Source organism: Oryctolagus cuniculus, chromosome 11 (genome assembly GCF_964237555.1).
Source record: "Oryctolagus cuniculus chromosome 11, mOryCun1.1, whole genome shotgun sequence".
Lineage (NCBI taxonomy): Eukaryota > Metazoa > Chordata > Mammalia > Lagomorpha > Leporidae > Oryctolagus > Oryctolagus cuniculus.
Genome location: NC_091442.1, coordinates 84,065,076 through 84,087,790, shown reverse-complemented (window position 1 = coordinate 84,087,790; position 22,715 = coordinate 84,065,076). Strand labels below are relative to the sequence as shown.

The 22,715-nt window shown below is 35.9% G+C and overlaps 1 protein-coding gene across 3 annotated transcripts in view; it reads right to left on the bottom strand.

The window, feature by feature from the left end:
• ACSS3 (acyl-CoA synthetase short chain family member 3) overlaps positions 1 to 22,715 on the bottom strand; it is a 368,594-nt gene that overhangs the window by 40,811 nt on the left and 305,068 nt on the right. For all 3 annotated transcript variants that reach the window (XM_008256845.4, XM_002711267.5, XM_017342001.3), the window contains 2 exons: positions 19,184 to 19,287; positions 959 to 1,054 (listed from right to left, as the gene is read on the bottom strand). In XM_008256845.4, the coding sequence (XP_008255067.2) occupies positions 959 to 1,054; positions 19,184 to 19,287 (200 nt within the window). The remainder of the gene's footprint in view (positions 1 to 958; positions 1,055 to 19,183; positions 19,288 to 22,715) is intronic.

The following is a 22,715-nucleotide window of genomic DNA, read 5'->3' as shown; positions in this document are numbered from 1 at the left end:
ATAACCTCTGTGCCTTGTTTTCCCTGTTTGTAAAATACATGTGTGGATCTAAGTCAAGCTAGTCCCTCGGGCTTCTCTGAAGCATTGGTTAGCACTACTTGCCAAGATTTAATCCAGCCTTTCCACTGGTAGATAGGCCTTAATGCTCACTGTGGAATGTCACAACACAGCAGACCTAGAAAGCTCATACATTATTACCTCTGTTTAGGTATAAGAAAACTGAATGTTGAAAAAGTGAGATGACTTACATAAACTATACAACTAAACAATTAAGTTTTGTAGGATATCCTATTTCTTTGTCACATAAAGCTCACGTGGAAAAACTATTTTAGGACCCTTATTCCTTGCATTTGTTTTTAGCCAACAAGCTTCAAAAGTCTTATTATCAAGCTTAAACTAAAAGGTAGCATATGCAAAGGGGAAAACCTTCAGCTTTTGTTACAAAAGCAAGGAACAAAATACAACACAAGTCTGCACTGAGACACTAACCAACTGTGCTACCTTAAGAAAGCCATCTAATCTCTATGAGCATCAGCTGGCTCATCTCTAAAACAGCAATAAGGTTTCTGACTTAAGTATACTTCAGGATTAAATGAAATGAAGTGTGTAAAGTACTTGGCAACATCAGGTGTTCCACAAATAGCAATTTCACACCTGTATTTTTAATAGACTTTAAAATTATATTATTTTCTTGGTTATAACAGTCATTTATAACCTGCCCCTGGAGATACTCAATCTTACTTCCACGACCTCACTTTGGATATTAAAATTTAAGGCATTCATTTTTAATGCAATACATTCATTCAATCAAACACTAAACATCATTATTTGTACTATGTGTATGAAACATCATTATGTGTACTAAACATCAAGGTGTGTACTACAATACACACTAGATACAAGAAAATACCACAGTTGTCAACATTACAGACTTCAAATAATTATAGTCATTTCTTACCATTGTATCCCGGGACACTTTTTCCTGCTTGCCCTGGAGGAGGCGTTTTTGAATTACCTAATCCAATGCAGGAGGCTGTAATTGGAGATCCGGTCTCTAGAGAAAGAAATGCTGTTTGTCACTTACTGTTTCAACTTAGGATCACAACATTTCTTCAGTGCAAACACACCCCATCCCCACCAAATTTGCTATATTATTTAATTACATTACAAATACATGAGTAATATAAATATATCACTTTTTGAAATAAAAATGTAGTAGTTTATAGCATTTAGTTTTAAAACTCAAGGATACATATGTGGAATATTTTACATACATATGAATACATAAATAATATGCCTACATAAATATATTTCTTACAAAGAGAAGAAAAGCTGCTACAGTGTTTCAGTTGTGGAGGAGGTACGAGGAATGGAGAATTATGTCATCATCAAAGTTCAATAATACAAGTTAAAAGCTAAAATATTAGAATGCATTCTTTTAATTGAATCTTATTTAGTTTATCAGTGCAAATTACATCTGTGTGCAAAATACTTCTATTATTTATAGTTTATTCTATGGAATAAATAATCCAAAGACTTTAAAATACATGAATGCTATGATACTCTACTATTTAAGAAACACGGTTGCCTAGAGACCCTCCATTTACAGCAGCGTTTGCCAAAGCTTTACATAGTCTGCCTCACTCTTGTTCTTGGGTTTATTTGTCCCCAGTCTTGTTTGTTTTGCTTTGTTTTGTTGTTTGAACTTCTCAAAGCCTAAAACATAGAATGGAATATGTGTGTGCCATTTTATTTCATCAAGACCATAAACTTACCCACAATTAATATTCACTGATGAATTAAAAGGTTAATTTTGTCTTATCTGTCTCAACTGTTAATAGCCGGAAAAATAACTATCATCTGATAACCATAAATTCTGAAAGTGATCATCTTTTACAAAGGAGTGCATTTGTTACTATTTCTAAATACAAAGTTAGAGTTAACAGGATCTTTAAAGAACGTTTTCACATCAATTGAAGGATAAGAGGATATTGAGAGCAAAAAGTTTGAGGAAGGGGTCGGAATTCTAGCACAGCATATATAGATGCTGTCTGGGATACCCTCATTCCACAGCAGATGACCGATCAAGTCCCAAATATTCTGCTCCTGATTCAGCTCCATGCTAACGTGCCCGGGAAGCAGAGGATGATGCACCCATGAGAGACTTGGATGGAATTCCTAGCTCCTGGCTTCTGACAGGCCCAACCCCAGCTGTTGCAGCCAATTTTGAGGAGGGAACCAACAGAGAGACGATCTCTCTCTCTCTCTGCCTCTCTCTCTTTCTGCCTCTCTCTCTGTGTTATTCTTTCAAATAAGAAAATAAATCTTTTAAAAATGTTTGGTATTAGCTGTCTTAATATTATGTACACAAAAATACACATACACACACTCAAGGGATTAACTGCCAAACCAAACATCCAAAGTAATCCAAAAAATTAACATCCATCTTCCTAAGTACTCAGAATAAATTTCATCAACCATAGTCTCTACCATAATTTATCATACATTTATATCACTTGAAAATGATGGGGAGAATTTATTACTGTTTTGTACCTTCCAGAGTAGGTTATTATTCATATTTTATGGACAGTGGATCGTCTTGCGTCAATAACTGAAGATAGACTGTTGAACATTAACACACAGTTCCTAAGCCACAGTCCAGAGCTTAGGATGCTAAGCCATATGGTCATCACTGAGGATGATCAGCAAGTGAAAAGAACAAGATTTCTGATGTTCAACAGACTTCTCAGATGTTTTCATATCGTGACCAAAACTGGGAAGGTATTTTATGAAATAACATTACTTCCCCCATAGCACAAATCAAAATACACACAGGAGTCCCTATGATGGGGATCCACACAGTACTTTTCCCTTTGTCTTTCAAACACGACTTGCTGCTCCTCTCAGCTATCCTTCAGAACTGCTGTGAAAGACAAGAGCAGGATGAATGAGAGGAGAAAACAGCCTTGCAGAATAAGGTGCTTCTAGAAACCTACACAGACTAAAAGCATGGTCACAGGAATAGGAGCTGCTAAGACACATTAGGACAAGAGATAACCCCTCCAATGTGCTTCTATTCCATCACCCACCCTGGCAGCAAGCGGTTGCTAAAGTGTATTTACCTTAAAGGAATTTCTTGTTCAAGTTTAGTCTATTGATAGGGATATTCTCTAATCATCTGGACTATTACAATCTCTACAGTTCTTAACACCATAAGGCCTCCACAACTAGTCAACAGATCTGTAGTACCAAAAATGTAATATATAGGAGTGAAAGTGATATTTTGAGGTTAGGTGACTGTTTATAGTCTTTGTCTCTACTGTTGAAGAACCATATGCTGTTCTCCTTACTATGTATTGAATTCCTTTCTTAGTATAGGGTTAATCTTATGAGTATAAGGTAAACTGAAGGTAGATCACTGTAAAAATTAAGAGAAGGAATAAGAGAGGAAGGAGGAGGAAGGGTGGGAGCGTGAACAGGAGATAGAGAAGGGTGGGAAGTGTCACTGTTTCCAAATCTGTACATATGAAACACAGAAAATTCATTTACCTTAAATAAAATTTTTAAAAAACCAATCTACAAATGTACCTACCAAAGCTCTAGAATCTACCGCCTAGAAAAGAAACAAACAGATAAAAAATTACCACAACCAAAACTGTAACTGCACAATTCCTCAGCTATCTCAGTGAGGATTCTTACAAAAGATGTCAACACTCTGTTCTGCCTGTCCTAGCAGGAAAGGCGCAGAGTGGGAAGAGGAAGTGAGAATAAAATCTAATGTTAAATGAAGATGGCAGCAGGGGTGGTAAAGCCCTGTAAGTATTCAGTGCCTAAGTAACCTGACATACACACTTCGTGAGATTCCTAACCACATTTACTAAGTGATAATGTCTTCATGTTCTTTTTTTAAAAGGTTCATTTATTTATTTGAAATTCAGTTGAGATAGTGATCTCTTCCATCCTCTGGTTCATTCCCTAAATAACTGCAATGAGTGAGACTGGACTAAGTCAAAATCAGGAACAAAGAACTCCATCTGGGTCTCCCATTTTGGATGGGCAAGGATCCAGTCACTTGGGCATCTTCTGCTGCTTTCCCTGGTGCACTGGCAGGGAGCTGGATCTGAAGTGGAGAAGCTAGGAACGGCATTAGTACTTGGATATGGGATGCTGACATCACGGGCAGTGGATTAACCTTCTGCACCACAGTGCTGTCCTCTCTTCTTTTTATCTTAATGCTGTTTAGTTACAGTTCATGATTAACAGGCATCTAAGAAAAATATACTTCTACATACTATTAATTTGTGAATTTTAAGGCCAGTGAAAGGCATTATCCATTTAGGTTAGGTAGATAATAGATAAAGTAGATAATCTAAGTTTATACTCTGAACACTAATAATCTAAGTATCTTATTGAATTTATTTTAGGGATTGGAAAAAGAAATATTGTCAGTGACGTGCCAAGGAGGTAATCAGATGGAATGGGAGTTCCTAGGATCCCAGTCGCAGTAAGGCATCATGGGACAAAAGTAGGATGAAGGAAAGACCATAAAAGTTGCTACAGACATTTTGGTTTTTCTCTTTGCATTTCTGAATGTCCTGGAACCCAAAGACATCTACTTTGCATCACAATCATACACATGTATTCTCATATATTCATCCATGCAGACCTGTTACACACCCTGGCTCTCAAGCCAGTCCACCTGAGGAGCAGGCTTCTGGGTCAGGAAAATCCCCAGGAATGTTGCATTCCTACACTGCAATCCTGAGGACTCCCAACACGTCACTGCAAGGATGTTCTAAAAACATCTGCTTCACACTACTCAGGCTATAATTAACTAGCAGTTATCCAGGGAGACAGGAAATTCAGATGTCACATACATTAAACAAACCAGAATGTTCTCTTGAAGAAGAGAACTGAACACTGAATTTGGAGCTATCTTTGCAAACACACCTAACTTAACAAACACATAATGGCCATCAAATCACCAACATAATTTTCATAGATACAAGAAAACCTTCCTGGAGGAAGGCAGAAAATTGAAGGCTGTGCAGAATGTCACAATGGTAAATTCAGTTTGCTTTTTTTTTTACTTTTAGTATAAACCTCACAGTATCCAGAGTTCCTACTCTCACAGTATGTTAACTATCTCACTGTACATTATTACACAGTGAATTACTACCTAAATAAATTTTCCCTAAAATTTCTAACACCTAAAGAAAAAAACATATTTTTTCAAAAGGAATTATGCTATATACAGTGTTAAGCGCTTTTTAAACATTGTGCTTAACTACGTGACTACAGAGAAAAAGATTCTTTATGCAGATGGAAATTCTGAGCCCTAATCAAAAAAACTTTAATTAAATCATCCTAATTCACACAGTTCTTTCAAAGGAGATGAATGCAATAAAGTACACCATTTCTGAGATTCACAGGTGGAATGGGAAGAGAAAAATACCCAGACTATGTCTCAGCAGAGGAAGAAAAATTCTTGTGCCAGGGATGGAGCCCAGTCTCACACATGGAAACTGATGTAGAAGTAGTACAAATCAGCTGTATCAGCAAATATTTAGTGAGCAACTGCTATCTGATAGGTAATGTTGTTAGAACCAAGGACTTGGTAACGCATCAAAGCGATTCAAATTCTTGCTTAATGGAGCACCTATTCAGGGAGACCAACAATAATGATACACAAAAGCAAAATACAAAGTCTGATGAAAACTGCTAAGTGCTAAGGTGAAAAAGGAAAGCATAGCAAGGCATGAGATGTCATGGGCAGAGGTTTCAATTTTATCCTGGTTGAACAGAAGAGGCCACCCTGAGAAGGAGGCATTTGAGTAAGCAGCTAAACAAAAAAACAAAAAAATAGAACATGTAACACATAAATATAAAGGGGAAAAGTAAGCTAGAAGGAGAGAACCTCAAAGGCAAAGGTTCTGGGGTAGGTTTAAGCTTGCAGGGTTAGGGAACTGTGTGTCAATATATCAAAGCAGAATGAATCAAGGAAAGTAGTAATAGAAAATAAGACCAGAGAGACAGTGAGGAGACAGATCATATAAGACTATTTCAATGTTACTATAAGGCCTTAAGCTTTTAGTCTGAGTAATCTTGTAAGCTAATGAGGGCTTCCATACAAAAAGTTAACAGATTACAACAATGGAAGAATAATTCATTTATATATTTACATACTACTCGGGTTTTATGCCCAGATTTATTTTATTTGGGCTTCAAGAAGATGTGTGGAAAGAAATGCAAAAACAGCCATATATTATATTAGAATAATTGGTTAATAGATTCCTGTGGCTTTCAGTACAGCAGGAACCAATTCACACGAGAATTTCTGAGATTGACAGAAAGACTACAGCCCTGCTAGATGAGGGACAATGTTGCTAGACGGCCTACACACACCAAAGATAAACTTGCTATGCACATATTAATGTGTTTTATAGATCAATCCGTTCTGAAACACCATTTGACAATTTTTATAAAATACTGCTAAAAATGAATACTTTCTAACCCTGTTATTCTGCTTTAAGTGACATATTAGGAGGAAATATTTGCAGGAGTTCAGAAATAGCCACAAAAGTGTTCAATACACTACTGTTTAGAGTTTAGATGATTATTTAAAAATAGTCATTAGTCTATATTTATAAGTCAAAACATCTACAGCTTTGAAATTTACCCATAATGGTGGATTAAAAATGGCTGAGACTCTTCAACACATTTTCTATCAATAGAGAGGTTCTAATATCCCTTCAAATTTGGATCAGTTTTTGACTGCTTTCATGAACAGAGGAAGTGAAGTCATATCAGGATCCAAGCACAGGTCATAAGACTCTTTGAATGTTGTCCTAGAACCACTAAGCCACCATGTAAAACAGACAACACATGACCCCAAATCCAAGCTAAAACTGGTGTGCGCAGGCACGCCAGCCAACAATGCTAGTGCATGTTACCTTCTATTCTTCCCCAGCAGGAAAGTAAACCATTTTGAATCCTTCACACAAACCCTTTCACTACTGAATACTGAGTTTTTTTCATCAAAAGGCATAGAGAACCAGAATCCCTGACAAATTTCTGCCTATGACTCACAATGTCATGATAGTTATTATTTTTTTTTTTTTTGTCACTAGGTTTTGGAGTGATTTTTTTGTTGTTGTTTAAAAGTATTATAGCTACTTGGAACACTTGTTATTGAAATATTACAAGATCTTTTTAAAAAGATTTAGTGTGAGCCTCAAAAATAATTGTGTATGTATTCACATGAAGACACTGCCCTTGTTTGCAGTTGAAATCATGTAGTTTTTTTAACATGCCTAAGTTGTTTGCTTCAGTGGGTCCAAAGAGTTCAGTCCCTGACATTTTGTGCTCAAGACTTTGCAGCTGAATTGTAAATATACACTCTGACATGATTTTAGGCTCCTATTCTCATTACTAAAGTCAAAGACCTTAAAAAAATAATTAGAAAATTGCAGAATGCAATCCCAAAATGAACCAGAGAAGACACCAGATGACTCCAAAGAACCATAGGGTATTACTGTTATAATTCTATTACAAACTTCTTACTCAAGAATGATACATAAATGCTAATCCTTGACAAGTATTTTTGAATATGTTCTACCCAATGAAATACATTTATTTTGGAGGAATAAAACGTTAAGGAAGGAAAAGACATTTCAAATAGAAAAAGAAACATGTACAGAGGTTCAGAAGATAAACCGCCAGGGACTGCAAATTATTCAAAGAGCAAAGCTGGGGTTGGCAGGTGAACTAAGAGAGGTGAAGGAATACAAAGTCAAAGAGCTGAGCAGAGGCAGACTGCAATGTGCCTCCCATGCCACAGGAAGTTATGTGGATGCTGGTGCAGGAACAATGGGAGACCCAAGGAGCTTAGCAGACACAATTTGTTCAAAATTGCATTATAGAAAAAGATTATCAGATTGTAAACTGGATCCCTGAACTGATAAAGATCCCAAGACAGGGCAAAAAAATCAGTTAGATATTGGTTATCTAGTGTGGGTGAGCATCAACAGGAGGTAAGATCAAATTCGATTTATCCTCAGAATAAAAAAGTTTAGTGAATTGTTTGAACAGGAGTAAAGAGCAAGAGGGAGTACTCCAGGTTGAACCACAGGGTTTTGGGTAAAAATTTAAAGATAACACAGTAAGCAGAGTAGATCTGAGGAAGGATTGAGAAGAATAGCATGGTGGCAGTTCACAAATCCAGCTCTGTAAATAAGAGCTCCCACTGCAGCTGGCAATTTGCCATTCCACCTTCACTGTGGCTCTGAAAATAGTACATTTAAGGAATACGGATTTAGAAGTTGGTAGCCCATGCTGAGAGCTCAAGTCCAGGAAATAAATCAATTCAGCAGCCTGGTACTGCTGAGTCATATTAATCATAGCATCATGATGTACATAGAGGCAATTTGTACAGAAACCATTCTCTCCACCTCCAAATCTATACTGAGCTATAAATAACTTGAATAGTGGTAGCAAAAAGAAACCAGAAATAGTGAGAAACACACCAGCAGAAGAAAATCAATTTCAACTTTGTGTTCAGGAGAAGGCACAATTACAATTAAAGACACTTAATGCAAAGTAGCCTAACTTTTTTGTACTGAAAGCAGACCATTATTTTGAGCTGAAACACTGATCTTGTCTCACCTCTAGAGAGATGGTCTCTAACTGCATGATTCAGGGGAGAAGCCCATAAGTAACCTCCAGGTCAATCAGATAAGAAATGCTGAATTAGAAAAGGAATGAGACAAAACTTGTTAAGAGAGGACCTTGGGTATCCCAGTACAATAAGAGTTCTGGTTCTCAAGTTAAGAGCTAGCTCACCCCAGGGAACTATATCTTCTGTGGGTGTTTTTTTTTTTTTTTTCTTGTATGTAAGTCAAGCTCTTACATTCTAAATTTTCTTGAATCTGGATTATCTGCATCTCAGGATACTAAAGAAGGCCTTTACATTCACAATTATTCACAGAAAAAAAATACAAGGAAAATAATGTTTATTAAGTGCTGATTATAGACCAGTAACTCTGCTGGGTGATTTGAACATAGTTCCCTTCCTTTAAAGCTTTCTACAGGGAGGAAGCTTACCAGGTTTTGCCTATGGCTATGGAGGAAGTGGCTGAACTAGGATTTAAGTGCAGTCCTACTGGGATTCAACATCACTTTTCACACCTGCTGTGTTTTTCCAAGGAGAATAGTCACTTGCTGTTTTCCAAATTAAAAGTGACAGCACGGAGAATTTGGAGCCATTCTGTGGGGCCAATGGACCCCAGTGCAGCAGTTTAAAAGGGAATCAAATTTCCATACTACAAGGTTCCTCAAGGGAAGATTCAGAGTCACTTGGGCTTGTGAGGGCAGATAAAAACATGACACATTTCCTTCTTTCTAGGGTGTAACTCAATGTGATCCTTGCCAAGAGCAGGAGAACTGGAATGGATGATATTTCAAAGACAAAAGTCAATTTTATAGTATTAATCAATTTCTCAGTGTTGTCTCATCAAAACATTAACACTAACACAACACTGAACATGAATAGTGATTCTAAAAACAATTATACACCCCCAAACTAATTCATGTAATGCTATTCAAAAACAAAGACTTTATGCTCTTTCTACAGCATGTTATGAAGGTGAAAATGCTCGATTCAATGACTGCTATTAGATTTGGGAGTGCACTTTCATATAGATTAATGATTTGTAAGTATTCACTTTCAAAAGAGAAAGCCTCATCAAGCATGTCTTACATTTAACACAGATTATTTTTTCCACAAACCAAATTCATGCAGCCTACACCTTTAACCTCCTGCTTCTCAAATTATCAGGAAAAATCACCTACTTCTAAGTAATGAGTTCTATTATAAATGAGAAGAAAAACACGCTGTTACCAGGCAACGATGATGACGTCAAGACATTTTTCCCTCTCACCAGATGGATACTGTCACAGCATCTCTAGCTGCACATTGCTGACATGACACCGTGTCTACAGAACTGTTTTTCCCCTAATCACAACTTCTTATACTATTTAGAATATTGTTTCTATGAATGATGAAAAGATTGAACTTATTTCTATTTATTAAATTGTGAAAAATAAAAATTCATCAGAGAATAGTGATGCATTCAATTTAGTGAAAGACTGCATCCATTTTACTACTTGAAAATAACGTGGGCTATCTCTGAGGTGGGTGGGAAAACCTGGTCATTGGGCAATTCCTATGCCAATTATTCAGTCCAAATCTACCCTTTTTGTTTCACCAAGTACACATTACACTAGTTCAACCCATTGTCTTTGAAAATAGAGGCATGTATTTTAAAGACAGACTACCACCACAGCCCAAATTTGACAGACTCAAATACTGAGTAAAATCCAGAAGCACAGAAGGACAAAGATTTTAACGACAAAACGAAAAAGCAGCTTGAATGTACACAGAGATATCTTGCCTCCAGATCTGCAACAGAGGAATGTTTGCTAGTGCTTCCTGTGGCACTCAAACCACAAAGAGTGAGGTTTTCAATAATTAAAGATAGAGTTCTCAAGGTACATGCAACGCGAAGATACCTTGCTACTTGTCACATAAGCAACATAGGGCCTCTCATATTTTAGCCTATGGAAAGCATTTGATAGTAAAACAATAAAGGCTTCTTCACGGGACACACAAATTAGAAGTCACAAGTCGCACATCTAGCACATGGTTGTAAAATATTTAAAAAGAAAAGAAGAAATAACAAGAGTCACAAAGCTTCCAGGGTGAATTCCATGAATAAGGAAAACTCCTATTAAAGGTTAAACTTAGAACTACAGATGAAAAGGTTGAAATCCCACTACTATAAGCATATCAACAGAGATACAGGAAAGCAGAATGTGTGAGAATCTAATGGCTACAAATAAAGGGGATCATTTAGGGGAAAAATTGACTTAGAGTTTGATACTCTACCTATCAAATCCTCAACTCTCAGCTAAGTGTTACATGATAAGTTAACTTTGGAAAAATGAGACCGTGCTCTGGTTGTGCCAAAGCATTTCACAAAAAAAAGATATGTGCTTAAGATAGTTTTTTATCAAAATGGAATAAATTATTCTATTTTTGTGCCAGCATTTTGGCATAGAGGGTTGAACCACTACACATGAAGCTGACAGCATATATGGGCACCAGTTCAAGTCTTGGCTGCTCCACTTCTCATACAGCTCCCAACTAATGTGCCTAGGAAAGCAGTGAAAGATGGTCCAAGTACTTGGGCCCACGCACCAATGTGGGAGACCCAGATGGAGTTCCAGCCCTGGCCATTGCGGCCATTTGAGGAGTGAACCAGAGGATGGAAAATCTCTCTGTCTCTCATCCATATTCTGGTTTTCAAATAAACAAATAAATCTTTGTTTAAAAAATTGTCCAATTTTGTGGCTTTCATTCTTGAAAATAAAATATATTGCTCCCTTTATTTTTTAAATTTGAAAGGCAGATTGACAGAGGAAAAGAGAGCGAGAGTGAGAGCCAGAGTGAGGGCAAGAGTGGTCTTCCAACTGCTGGTTCACTCTTCAAATGCCTGCAAGATCTGGGACTGGGCCAGGCCAAAGCCAGGAATGAGAAACTCCCACCCAGCTCCCCCATGTTAGTGGCTGGAACTAAAGTACTTAAGCCATCATCAGCTATCCTCCAGGTTGCTGATTAGCAGGAAGTATTACTATACTTAGAAAACACCTCAGGAAAATGGATCCTCTCCAGGTTAAGTGTTGAGTGATAAAGTGTGAATTAGCTCAGCATCGTCAACTTTTGTGGCTAAAACTCTATCTAAGTTCCAAGCTTTCAGGAACTGTATCCCACCAAACTGTGCTATAACAAGGATTTTCAAGGCAACTGATCTTGACACATTTTAATAACATGTTATTAGGGTGCTTGTAGCCCTTAGTTTTGATTTAAGAACTGGTGTTACAGAAGTTGAATCCAATTTAATAAAATCCAGAATTATCAATTTTTTCTTAGGAATGAGGATTTAGGCTATATAAACACTGTATTGACTTCAGAACTGAAATTTCAATTAAAACTGCAGCCATTCAATAATTATGAAAAGAAGTACTCTCATTACTCCACCATATATGAACTCAACAAAAATGACCCAAGGCATGTAAAGTAAGATCAATAACTACAGTCATCACGGATGTCTCCATCCAATGACTACAATTTTGGCATTGAAATCCTTCCTTAGTGTCTGAAAAATTCTATGAAAAATTTTATTCTTAAAGTAATGAAAACTAAAAAAAAACCACAGTGCTGATCAAACTGGTGGTCATTACCTCATTCAATTACATCATCACTACTTGTAAATAGAACACTTTTAAATACTTTCAACATAAGCTCTACATCTTCTGATGGGAATTACAGAGTTTCTTGCCATAAGGTGGAGAGACTCTCCAATTCTGTTTAACTAAAAAAAAAAATTTCACTGTTTTCCCTTATAAAAGCCATTGCAGAACTTTAGTATCCTAGCTTTGTAGTTATTGTCTTTAATTAACTAACCAGTGGAAAGTCAAAGAGAATCACTTAGGATTAAGTAACATTAAAAACAGACTCCAAAGTGTGTTGTTACAATCATTTCTAAACCAATACCATATCATGAAGCAAACAGAAAGAAGGAAACAAGAAAGGAATTGGGCAGAAGTCTCAAAAAGAAATAAGGTCTACTGTGTTTGAATGTTAATAATTTGTGAAATTTAAGGCTACTTTTTGATATTAGCTAATTTATTCATAAAATAAAGATTTCCTATATAGTCAAATTACACACATCAGAAATTCCTGCAAAGGACAACATGCATTTCTCTGACAGTTCATCCCTTCTAAAATCAGGCTCCTGTCTCATTTGAGGAAAAACTCCTCTGAGAACTTAAAACAAGCCCTGGCAAGTCAGTGTTTTTTCTGAAGATTATACAACTGAGGAAAATGACATTTTGACTGTTCATTATTTTGTACATGAATTACCATATTTTAATGGAACAGTTATCTATTCCATTACTCTTTCCTTTTAAAATTATGATTGTAGAACCTCCATTTCTCTATCTCTATACAAAAAAGAAAAAAAAGTCAGTCAATAATCCAATAATCCAGATGTTTTTAATTATTTCATAGCTATTACTGTGAAACTAAAGTATCTAAGTGAATGACAATTAGCTTCTTCTGCAGATTTATGAATCAACTAAATACAAACCTCCTCTCTAAAATTAGCACGGCTAATATCCTTCTGAGAGCATTAATGTTTATATTATTACAATCCAAAGCAAAAGTGCAATGCTTCAGTGGTTTTGAAAAGTGACAATTCTTTTTTGAGATGCTCCTTTGAAGGGCGGAGGGTACTGATCTGCTATTGTATTTCGCTCCCAATTTAGAATATTCAATATTTAAATCAAATTTTGGTCAAAGGGTTTGACCAAAAGAGGACATTAGTCACTAAAAGCCTATTGGTGTTAATACATGTCACCTGAGTAACAAAAATAACAGGGTAATGCAAATGGAACGGCTATACAATACCGTCTTATAATCCAAGTCAATTCTTATTCAGTTATTTTTGTTGCTGAACACAAAATTATACATCACAGTTTATAAATGGCTCATTTGTACATATGTACTAATGAAATCAGAGCAAATTTATGCATACTTATTAAAGAAATTTCACAAAAGTTTTCAAATGTATTACAAATATCAATTTGTAAGTCTAAGTCAATAATGAGAGAGAGGGATGCTGTAGAAAATATTAAATTTGAAAATAAATACAAGTATTCTTTGATCACAGCTTGAGCTTTCCTTAAACATATATCAAGTGTTTCCTAGAACACCTCTTGGAAAATTGTCACCAACTAATTCATGAGTATTATAAAAAAAAAATCAGATTTTTTCTCTTTTCCTGAGAGTTAATAAAAACCCAAACAGTTCTTTCCATTTTCCTCTGGTGATTAAATACTAATGTGATAGTATGCTAAGAAAATATAATGGCTGCAAGTGCTAAACTTCAGTTTTACTCTACAGTTACTGAAGCATGGAAATTTGAAAATGATGACAAATACGTATATGAAAATGAACCAATATTCTAACTAGATTTTTTGTTAGTAGCTGACAGCTGCATCACTAAGACAAAATTATTTGACAAAACATAAAATTAGTTCACTACCTATCCACCTATATACTTGTTTGTGTAGTTTAATTGGACAGATTGCACAATGAGACAAAAGACACAAAAAGGAAAATCAGTCATTTTTTTTAGTCTAAGTCTACTGTCTTCCACAGTAATGAGCTAGCATCCAACTTAAAGTGACAGCACACTGGCATAATGTGGCTATCAATTTTTCTGATAAAGAAAAATTGGAGTTTCACATGAAACTCAATTTTCACCAGAAATTCTATACCCTTGTTCCACAGACGTTCAGTGAGCTTCCAGGTAAGCCTGAATGCACTAAATACTTATATCTATACACACTGCTATGTACAAAGATATCCTTAAAAATAAAAGAATCAATTTTATTCATGCATGTTATGGTTTCCTTCAACAAACCTCAAAATGGTTACCTTTAAGGGGAACAATGAAACCCTTCAGTAAGCATTTGTGTGAGCTCCTTTGGAAATGGAAAGCAGTCCTTCAATGTTGACCAGGTAAGAAAAACCATATCAAAGAAGATAAGATATTTTCCAGTTCATGGAAAATAACTGTTAAAACTTTCTTGGCCAATCAGGAATAGATACAACAAAGCTATACTCTTCCTTACAAAGAAAGTAATTCTTTACTTATTTTTATGTATTTCTATAAAGAATTGATCTTTCTCCAGATTCAGTCTTATCTTCTGTATTTTCTAGTTACAAATCTGAACTTTAAGTAATTTTTAATTTAGTAAATAAACCTAGACAGGATAAAAACTCCATATATGATTTTCATAATATGAAAGGAACATTCCTCTTGCTCTGATCATTTTATATTTTATATTACAAAGGATATAGAAACCTCATTTTTCCAAAGAATAATAGTCAAGGATATAATATGAAAGCATAATTTATCAGAATCAGAAAGATCTAAAGCATCAAACACTGAACTTCAGCTTTAGAAATTCACTTGACCTTATAGACTATAATCATTTTAAGAAGTCAAACCTAATTTTTGCATATCAATTACACCAATTTTAATTCAAAGTTTATATTCCTTCTCAGATGCTCATAAAAGCAGAAACTAAAAAGAATAATATAAAAGGGTTTGATCCAACTCATTTAACTAAGTGGGACTGAACTGAAATATATACATGCGAAGGCTATTAGGCTTCCATAATTCATAGATGCATACCAAGGGTCAAAAGGACAAAAGCTCTATACTCAGTAAGAAAGAATTCAGGTTTTAGATAATCTACACTTCCACATATGAATTCAGCTATTCCCTAAAAGCAGCAGCAGAAAGGTTTTATTTACCTGATTTTTTATTCAAAATCTGTATTTTATCCACTTAATATGAAAATTTTTTCCTCAAAGATCATTTATTCTGAGAAAAATTTAAAGAATAAAAAAGGGTCTGGCATTGTGGCACACCAGGAAAAGCCACTGCCTGAGACACCGGCATCCCATTTGGGTGCCAGTTGAGTCCTGGCTGTTCTACCTCAAATCCAGCTCTCTGTTAATACACCTGGGAAAGCAGCCCCTGTACCCATGTGGGAGACCTGGAAGAAGCTCCTGGCTCCTGGATTCAGTCTGGCACAGACCTGGCTGTTTTGGCCATTTGGGGAGTAAACCAGTGGATGGAAGATCTCTCTGTCTATCTCTCCCTCTCTGTAACTGTGCCTCTCAAATAAATAACAATAAATCTTTAAAAAAAGAATAAACAAAGTAAGTTACATATATAAAGGATCTTCAAAAGTTCCATTAGAAACACGTATTATAAAAAAAAAAAAAACTACACAAAGATTTCAAAACTTTTCACAGCCATCAAACTTATACTAACTTGTTCCGACTTGTGTGAGAAGGACTGAGGCACTAAGAAGGATAGGATATCAGTTTGAAAGGACCCTCTATCAGAACAACACAAATTCTGCTAAAATTCAGACAAGAACAAACATCAAATTTATGATGAGGCCTGGGTAGAAAAACCATGAAATAACTGAGGCATTATGAAAAGTTTATGGGGAAAATCAGCAATTTACAAGTGGTTAACTCACTGTAAGAAGAGGATGAGACAATGTTCAAGGCAAAGCCAACAGCAAAATATCACCCACATCAATTTGCAAAGAAAACCAATCTTGACAAGGACAAATTGACAAGGATTGATAACTGACAACTAAAACAATGACCAACACCATCAACATCTCAACTGGTTTAGCTTACACAATTCTGAATGAAAAGTTAAAGTTGGACATGCGTTCTGCTGAGCGCCAAAATAGTTGCACCAGTGTTCCTGGTAATTTCTTTCATTAAACAAGGGCAGTTTTGTAAGAGTTATGAGGAGAAATCATTAGGTATCTATTCTTCTAGCTCTGAGTTATCTCTAACTTTTTATTTCCTCATATTTAAAAAGCCTTTAAGAACATATGAAGACTTTAAGCCTTCATAGACATGATTAAAATATAACAATGCATCTTCTCTGACCACAATGGAATGAAACTGGAAATCAACAACAAGAAACTACAGAGCATATGCAAACACATGGGGATTGAACAACATGCTCCTGAATGAACAGTAGGTCACTGAAGAAATCAAAAAATTTCTGGAAAGGCCGGCGCCACAGCTCAATAGGCTAATCCTCCGCCTTGCGGCACTGGCACACCGGGTTCTAGTCCCGGTCGGGGCGCCGGATTCTGTCCCGGTGGCCCCTCTTCCAGGCCAGCTCTCTGCTGTGGCCAGGGAGTGCAGTGGAGGATGGCCCAAGTCCTTGGGCCTAACACCCACATGGGCGACCAGCAGAAGCACCTGGCTCCTGGCTTCGGATCAGCATGGTGCGCTGGCTGCAATGGCCATTGGAGGGGAACCAACGGCAAAGGAAGACCTTTCTCTCTGTCTCTCTCTCACTGTCCACTCTGCCTGTCCCAAAAAAAAAAAAATTTCTGGAAATGAATGAGGATGACAATCTATATCAAATTTTAGGGGATAAAACAAAAGCAGTATTGAGGGAAGTTTACAGTAATTGGCAACTATGTGAAGAAATTGGAAAGGTACCAAATAAATGAGCTATCGATGCATCTCAAGGATCTAGAGAAAAAACAGCTAACCAAACCCAAAACTAACAGGAAAAAAAGAAATAATTAAAATCAGAGAAGAAATAAAATTGAAACAACAACAACAACAAAAAACAGAAGATCAGCAAAATGAAGAACTGGTCTTTTGAAAAAAACAAACATTGATAAGCCATTGGCCCAACTAACCAAAAAAAATAATCAGCAAATAAATAAAATCAGAGATTAAAGAGGAAATAAAACAACAGATACCACAGAAATAAAAAGAATCAGGAATTCCTACAAACAGCTGTACACCAAATCGTGAAACCTAGAGGAAACGGATAGATTCCTGGACACATACAATCTACCAAAATTGAGTCATTTAAACTTAGATAACCTAAACAAACCAATAACAAAGGTAGAAACTGAATCAGTAGTAAACACCCTCCCAACAAAGGCCAGGATCGGATAGCTTTACTCCCACATTCTACCAGACATTTAAAGAAGAAATAACTCCAATTCTCAAGATATTCAAAACAATTGAAAGGGAAGAAATCCTCCCAAACTCCTTTTACGAAGCATCACCTTAATTCATAAACATGAAAATGATACAACACAGAAAGATAACTATAGGCCAATATCCCTGAGAAATACAGATGCAAAAACAATCAACAAAATACTAGCTAAGCAAATCCAGTAACACATCAGCAAGATCATTCACCTGGACAAAGTGGGATTTATCCCTGGTAGGCAGGGATGGTTCAACATTCACAAATCAATAAATATATCACATTAACAAACTGAAGAACAAAAATGACATGATTATCTCAATAGACGCAGGTAAAGCATTTGATAAATTACAACATCCTTTCATGATGAAAACTTTAAGTAAATTGGTTATTGAATGAACATTTCTCAACATAATCAAGGCCACTTAGGAGAAACCCATGGTCAGCATCTTACTGAATGGGAAAAAGTTGGAAGCATTGCCCCTAACATTCAGAACCAAACAAGGCTGTCCACTGTCACCGTTGCTATTCAATATAGTCCTGGAAGTTTTAGCTAGAGCCACTAGGTAAGAAAAAGAAATGAAAGGGCTACAGATTGGAAAAGAGTGAGTCAAACTATCCCTATTTGCAGATGGCATGATTCTATATATAGGGGATCCAAAATACCACTGAGAGACTATTAGAACTCATAAAAGAGTTTGGTAAAGTGGCAGGATATAAAATTAACACACAAAAGTCATTAGTCTTTGCATACACAGCCAATGACATGGCTGCGAATGAACTTCTAAGATCAGCACCATTCACAATATCTGTAAAAAAAATAAATACCTTGGAATAAATTTAGGAATGTACTAAATGGCTGATATCACTTAAAATCTGTCTTGAGATTGATGGAGTTTATGTTGAGAAAATAAAATTTATATTTTTCTTTTTCATCCTTTAATTACATTTTCACATAGTTTTTGAAGTTTCTGCCTTGAATGCTAAAAAAGAGATTTGACTTTACATAATACAAGAAGTCTGACAGAAAATCCTATGAGAGGAACAATGCTTTTAAAAAGTACTCTGGACTCATTACACAGGGTTATATAAAAAAGCAGAGCAAACAAATTTGACAGATGAGAATACTTTAAATCAAGGCAGATAATGTCACCACCCCAGCTCAAAAGCAATGGGAGCCCTAAATGTTGGATGAAGCAAACAGACATGTGAAAAGAGAACCAGAGATTTATAAGTCTGCTGAATACAGGAAACAAGAGAAAATAAAGAAGTCTTTAGTACTTTAAAACTAGGTACCTAGCAAACGGTGTCATGAATGTCACTTATAAAGACATGACTAATGATACAACAGTCAAACAGTTGTTTACTTCTACCGAAATCAGAACCATCTGCACCTCACCTTTGTGCCTCATGGCCTTTGTCAGGATCTCCTCTAATCCTTGCAGTGCTTTTGAGCATTTCTGCCATGTTTACATACATGCTTGGAAAACACTCACCAGTCTGCCACCAGTGATCCAGCACAGGTACTCGGAAGACCTTTTTGGACCACTCCAGAGTCTCCACATCACATCGTTCTCCAGCCACAAATAATGTTTTGAACCTGAATGTAAGAGAGACAGTAAATTATTCCTTCAAAATGAATGAGGTAATATCAAATTTATTTAAAGTATTTATTTGAGAGATACAGTTACGGAGGTGGAGGAGAAGGAGGGAGAGGGAGAGGGAGAGGGAGAGGGAGAGGGAGAGGGAGAGGGAGAGGGGAAGAGAGAGAGAGAGAGAGAGAGAGAGAGAGAGGTCTTCCATCCACTTGTTCACTCCCCAAATGACCCCAATGGGCTGGGCCAAGGAAGCCAGGAGCTTTTTCTGGGTCTCCCATGCAAGTGCAGGGGCCTAAGCACTTGGACCATCTTCCACTGCTTTTCCAGGCCATAAGCAGAGAGATGGATCACAAGAGAGTATCAGCGCCCATATGGGATACTAGCAACACAGGCATAAGCTTAGCCTATTGTCCCACAGTGCCAGCTCTGATCTCACATTTTGAAATATAAACACATAAATTTTATCTGAAGAAAGTAGCCATATTACATGTGTATCATACTGCATAATGACAAAAGACACTACCTGTTTGGGACCAGACGTAACCAAATCCACACCACTGAACTAGAGTGTGATGCTTCAAAAATCAGAATCCACAATTCAGAAAGTCAGGGTTGAGAAGAACAACTGACTTTATCTTTATAATATATCTGTCTTCACCTAATAATCAGAAAACCCTTTTTCTCCTTTGACATTGTACCTGCTAATTTTAACTCCAAGTTAAAGTGCTGTGTTCTACCTAATGATATATGGAAAAATACACTTGTAAATATCAGCTAAGGCAACAAATATGTTCATACATCTGATGTGCTTATTCCTTCTTATGAGTTCTATGGATAAGGTTTAATTTGTTTTTAAGGAAATACTACCCACAGGCCAAGGACATACATAGGACACACTGAGTAATAAAGCAAATGCTATTGTGGCATCCCAGGTTAAAAAGGCTCTTTTCATAAAGAAAGAATATAAGGTTATTAAAAGATGAAGAAGAATTAGCATCTTTAGCAAAGAGCACCATGCCACAGAATAGAAAAAATTACAAAAAGATAGTGGCTTATTGGGAATGTGGCTATCTTTCTTTCATTTGCAATGCTTTCACAGTTTTTTAAATATTTATATGTGAGGAGAGAGGGGGAGAGGGGAGGGAGGGGGAGGGAGACAGGGGGGGAGAGAGAGAGAGAGAGAGAATGAACTATATGTAGTATAAAATATTCTAGTAGCTATATTCAGAGAAGTCAAAATAATAAGTTCAAATTCATTTAGTATTGTATTTAACCAAATAGATCTAAAATATTATTTCAGCATGTAATACATATAAAAAATACTAGTGAAATTTTTTTTTCATACTTAATCTCAATTTGGACTTGCCATATTTTTAGTGCTCAGCAGGCACCTGTGACTTGTGACTACCACATGGGACAGTACAGAGGTAGGTCAGGACTTTCCAAAGGATACTGGTCTGGATTAGAAAAATTTTAACTTAATAGTCGTAAAGTTTTGGGAGTTTTCTCAGTGTACCTCAATGGTCCATTGCGGTTAGAGGCTTGGTTCCCAGGATGGTGGTTTTGTTAGGTGGTGAAACCTCTGAGAGCTGGAACCCTGTGGGACATCCTTAGGTCATGGGGTAATGAGAAATTCTGCATTCATCCCCTTGAGTTTATTGATAAAGTAGTCTAAAAGGAAGAAACCTGGCCCCTCTTTCTGTCTCTCACTGATCCCAATCCAAGGTAACAGTGTTTGCTCCCACATGTGCTCCAGCATCCATCACTCACCATGAAGTTCACAGCAGAACTAAACCATGCCAGCACTGTACCCTTGAACCTCCCACACTATGACCTAAATAAATCTCCTTTACTTCATGAGTAGCCTACCTCAGGTATCTCATAGTGATGAAAAGATGACAAACACAATACTATAATACACAATGCCACCTCAAACACTAGCAATAATTTTGTTTGGTTTGATCAGTGAACATTAGCATATATATGTGTGCAAGTATGATTAAGTGCACTTAAGATAATTTATTATTTAATATTTATGTAAGCAGTCTATCAAAACAACTTTGAAAATTTACAGTTTGGTTTGGAAAACACATATATAAAACAATGACTGCCAAAAATAATATTAAAGTATCTGCACAATGACATAAATGTTCCAACTACATATTCAAAATTATCGAGATTTTCTTTAATACAATACCGAAAGTAAACTTCAAATGTACTGGTAAAGACAGAGAAGCATAACTTCACATATAAGATCAGAAAAGAATATATTACTACTCTTTGCTAAGAAATCAAATGTATATGTATATGTGTAAACTGAGATTAAATTTGGATTAACAAATATGTCTGCATCTGAGAGAACTGTTTTAGTGGAAAGAAACAAATCTTTGTATGTTAACTTACTAAAAGCAAGTTAAAGTAAGATTAATGCAGTCTTAAAGTTTTAAAATGGGGTTGATATGTCTACGATTTAGAAGCCATGTAGAAAAAAGACAAGATTTAAAAAGCCAATACCATATTGTTAATAATACTAAAATTGAAAAGCCTTAACATATTATGAATTGTATCTTACTCAAACAGGTTCCTGATATTTTAGAAAATATCAGTGATGGATATTGTGCATTTAGGACATTTGTATTAAAATATGTTAAAGGATAGATTTAGATGGATTCAACAGTGTAGGCAAAGAACAACCCAAAAGAAGATTCTCACAGACATCCTGAGTCACATTTCCATCATCTGTCAGGGCACAGAATATTTCAATTGTTTCAGATGGTCATTTGACCATGTCTTTGTTTTATATGGGTAGACAAAACTAAAGCTACATAAATTTAAAAAATATTTTCTATTGAAGGCAAATGTGAAATGCTATCACTTAAAAATGTTAACCAACAGTACAAACTTTTTGACTAACAAGGACAACCAGTATCTGCAGGTTACCAGCACTTTTTGTAAGTCATATATAATTTTTTGGCTTGTTTCTCTTGGTCAAGAATACCACAGTTAATATAACTAATTGATCATAATAATACACCATACATTAGTGTTAAGTTCTTATCTAATTGCAAATTTCAGCATTATGTATTTTAAAACCTAGTATTCGTTACTGTGGTTTTTCAGGACAACTGTGTTGCTTTTTTTCCTTACATTTTAATTATATTAGTAGCATTATGGAAGCAATTGCCATGCTGGCACTAATCAGCAAAATCGAAAGATGATTTTCCACTAGTTATTGAACATATAGGAAAAACTGTGAAATCACCAGTGTTTTAGAAAAGCATCAAAGTAATACAGATGATTCCTTTCCCTAACTATGCTAGGAACTATCAATCTATTTTTGTTTTAGAACTCTTCAAACCACCCAAATGTTGTTGATATTTTTATCAACTGTCAACTGTATAGTAATAATAAACACAGCATAAAGATGTAT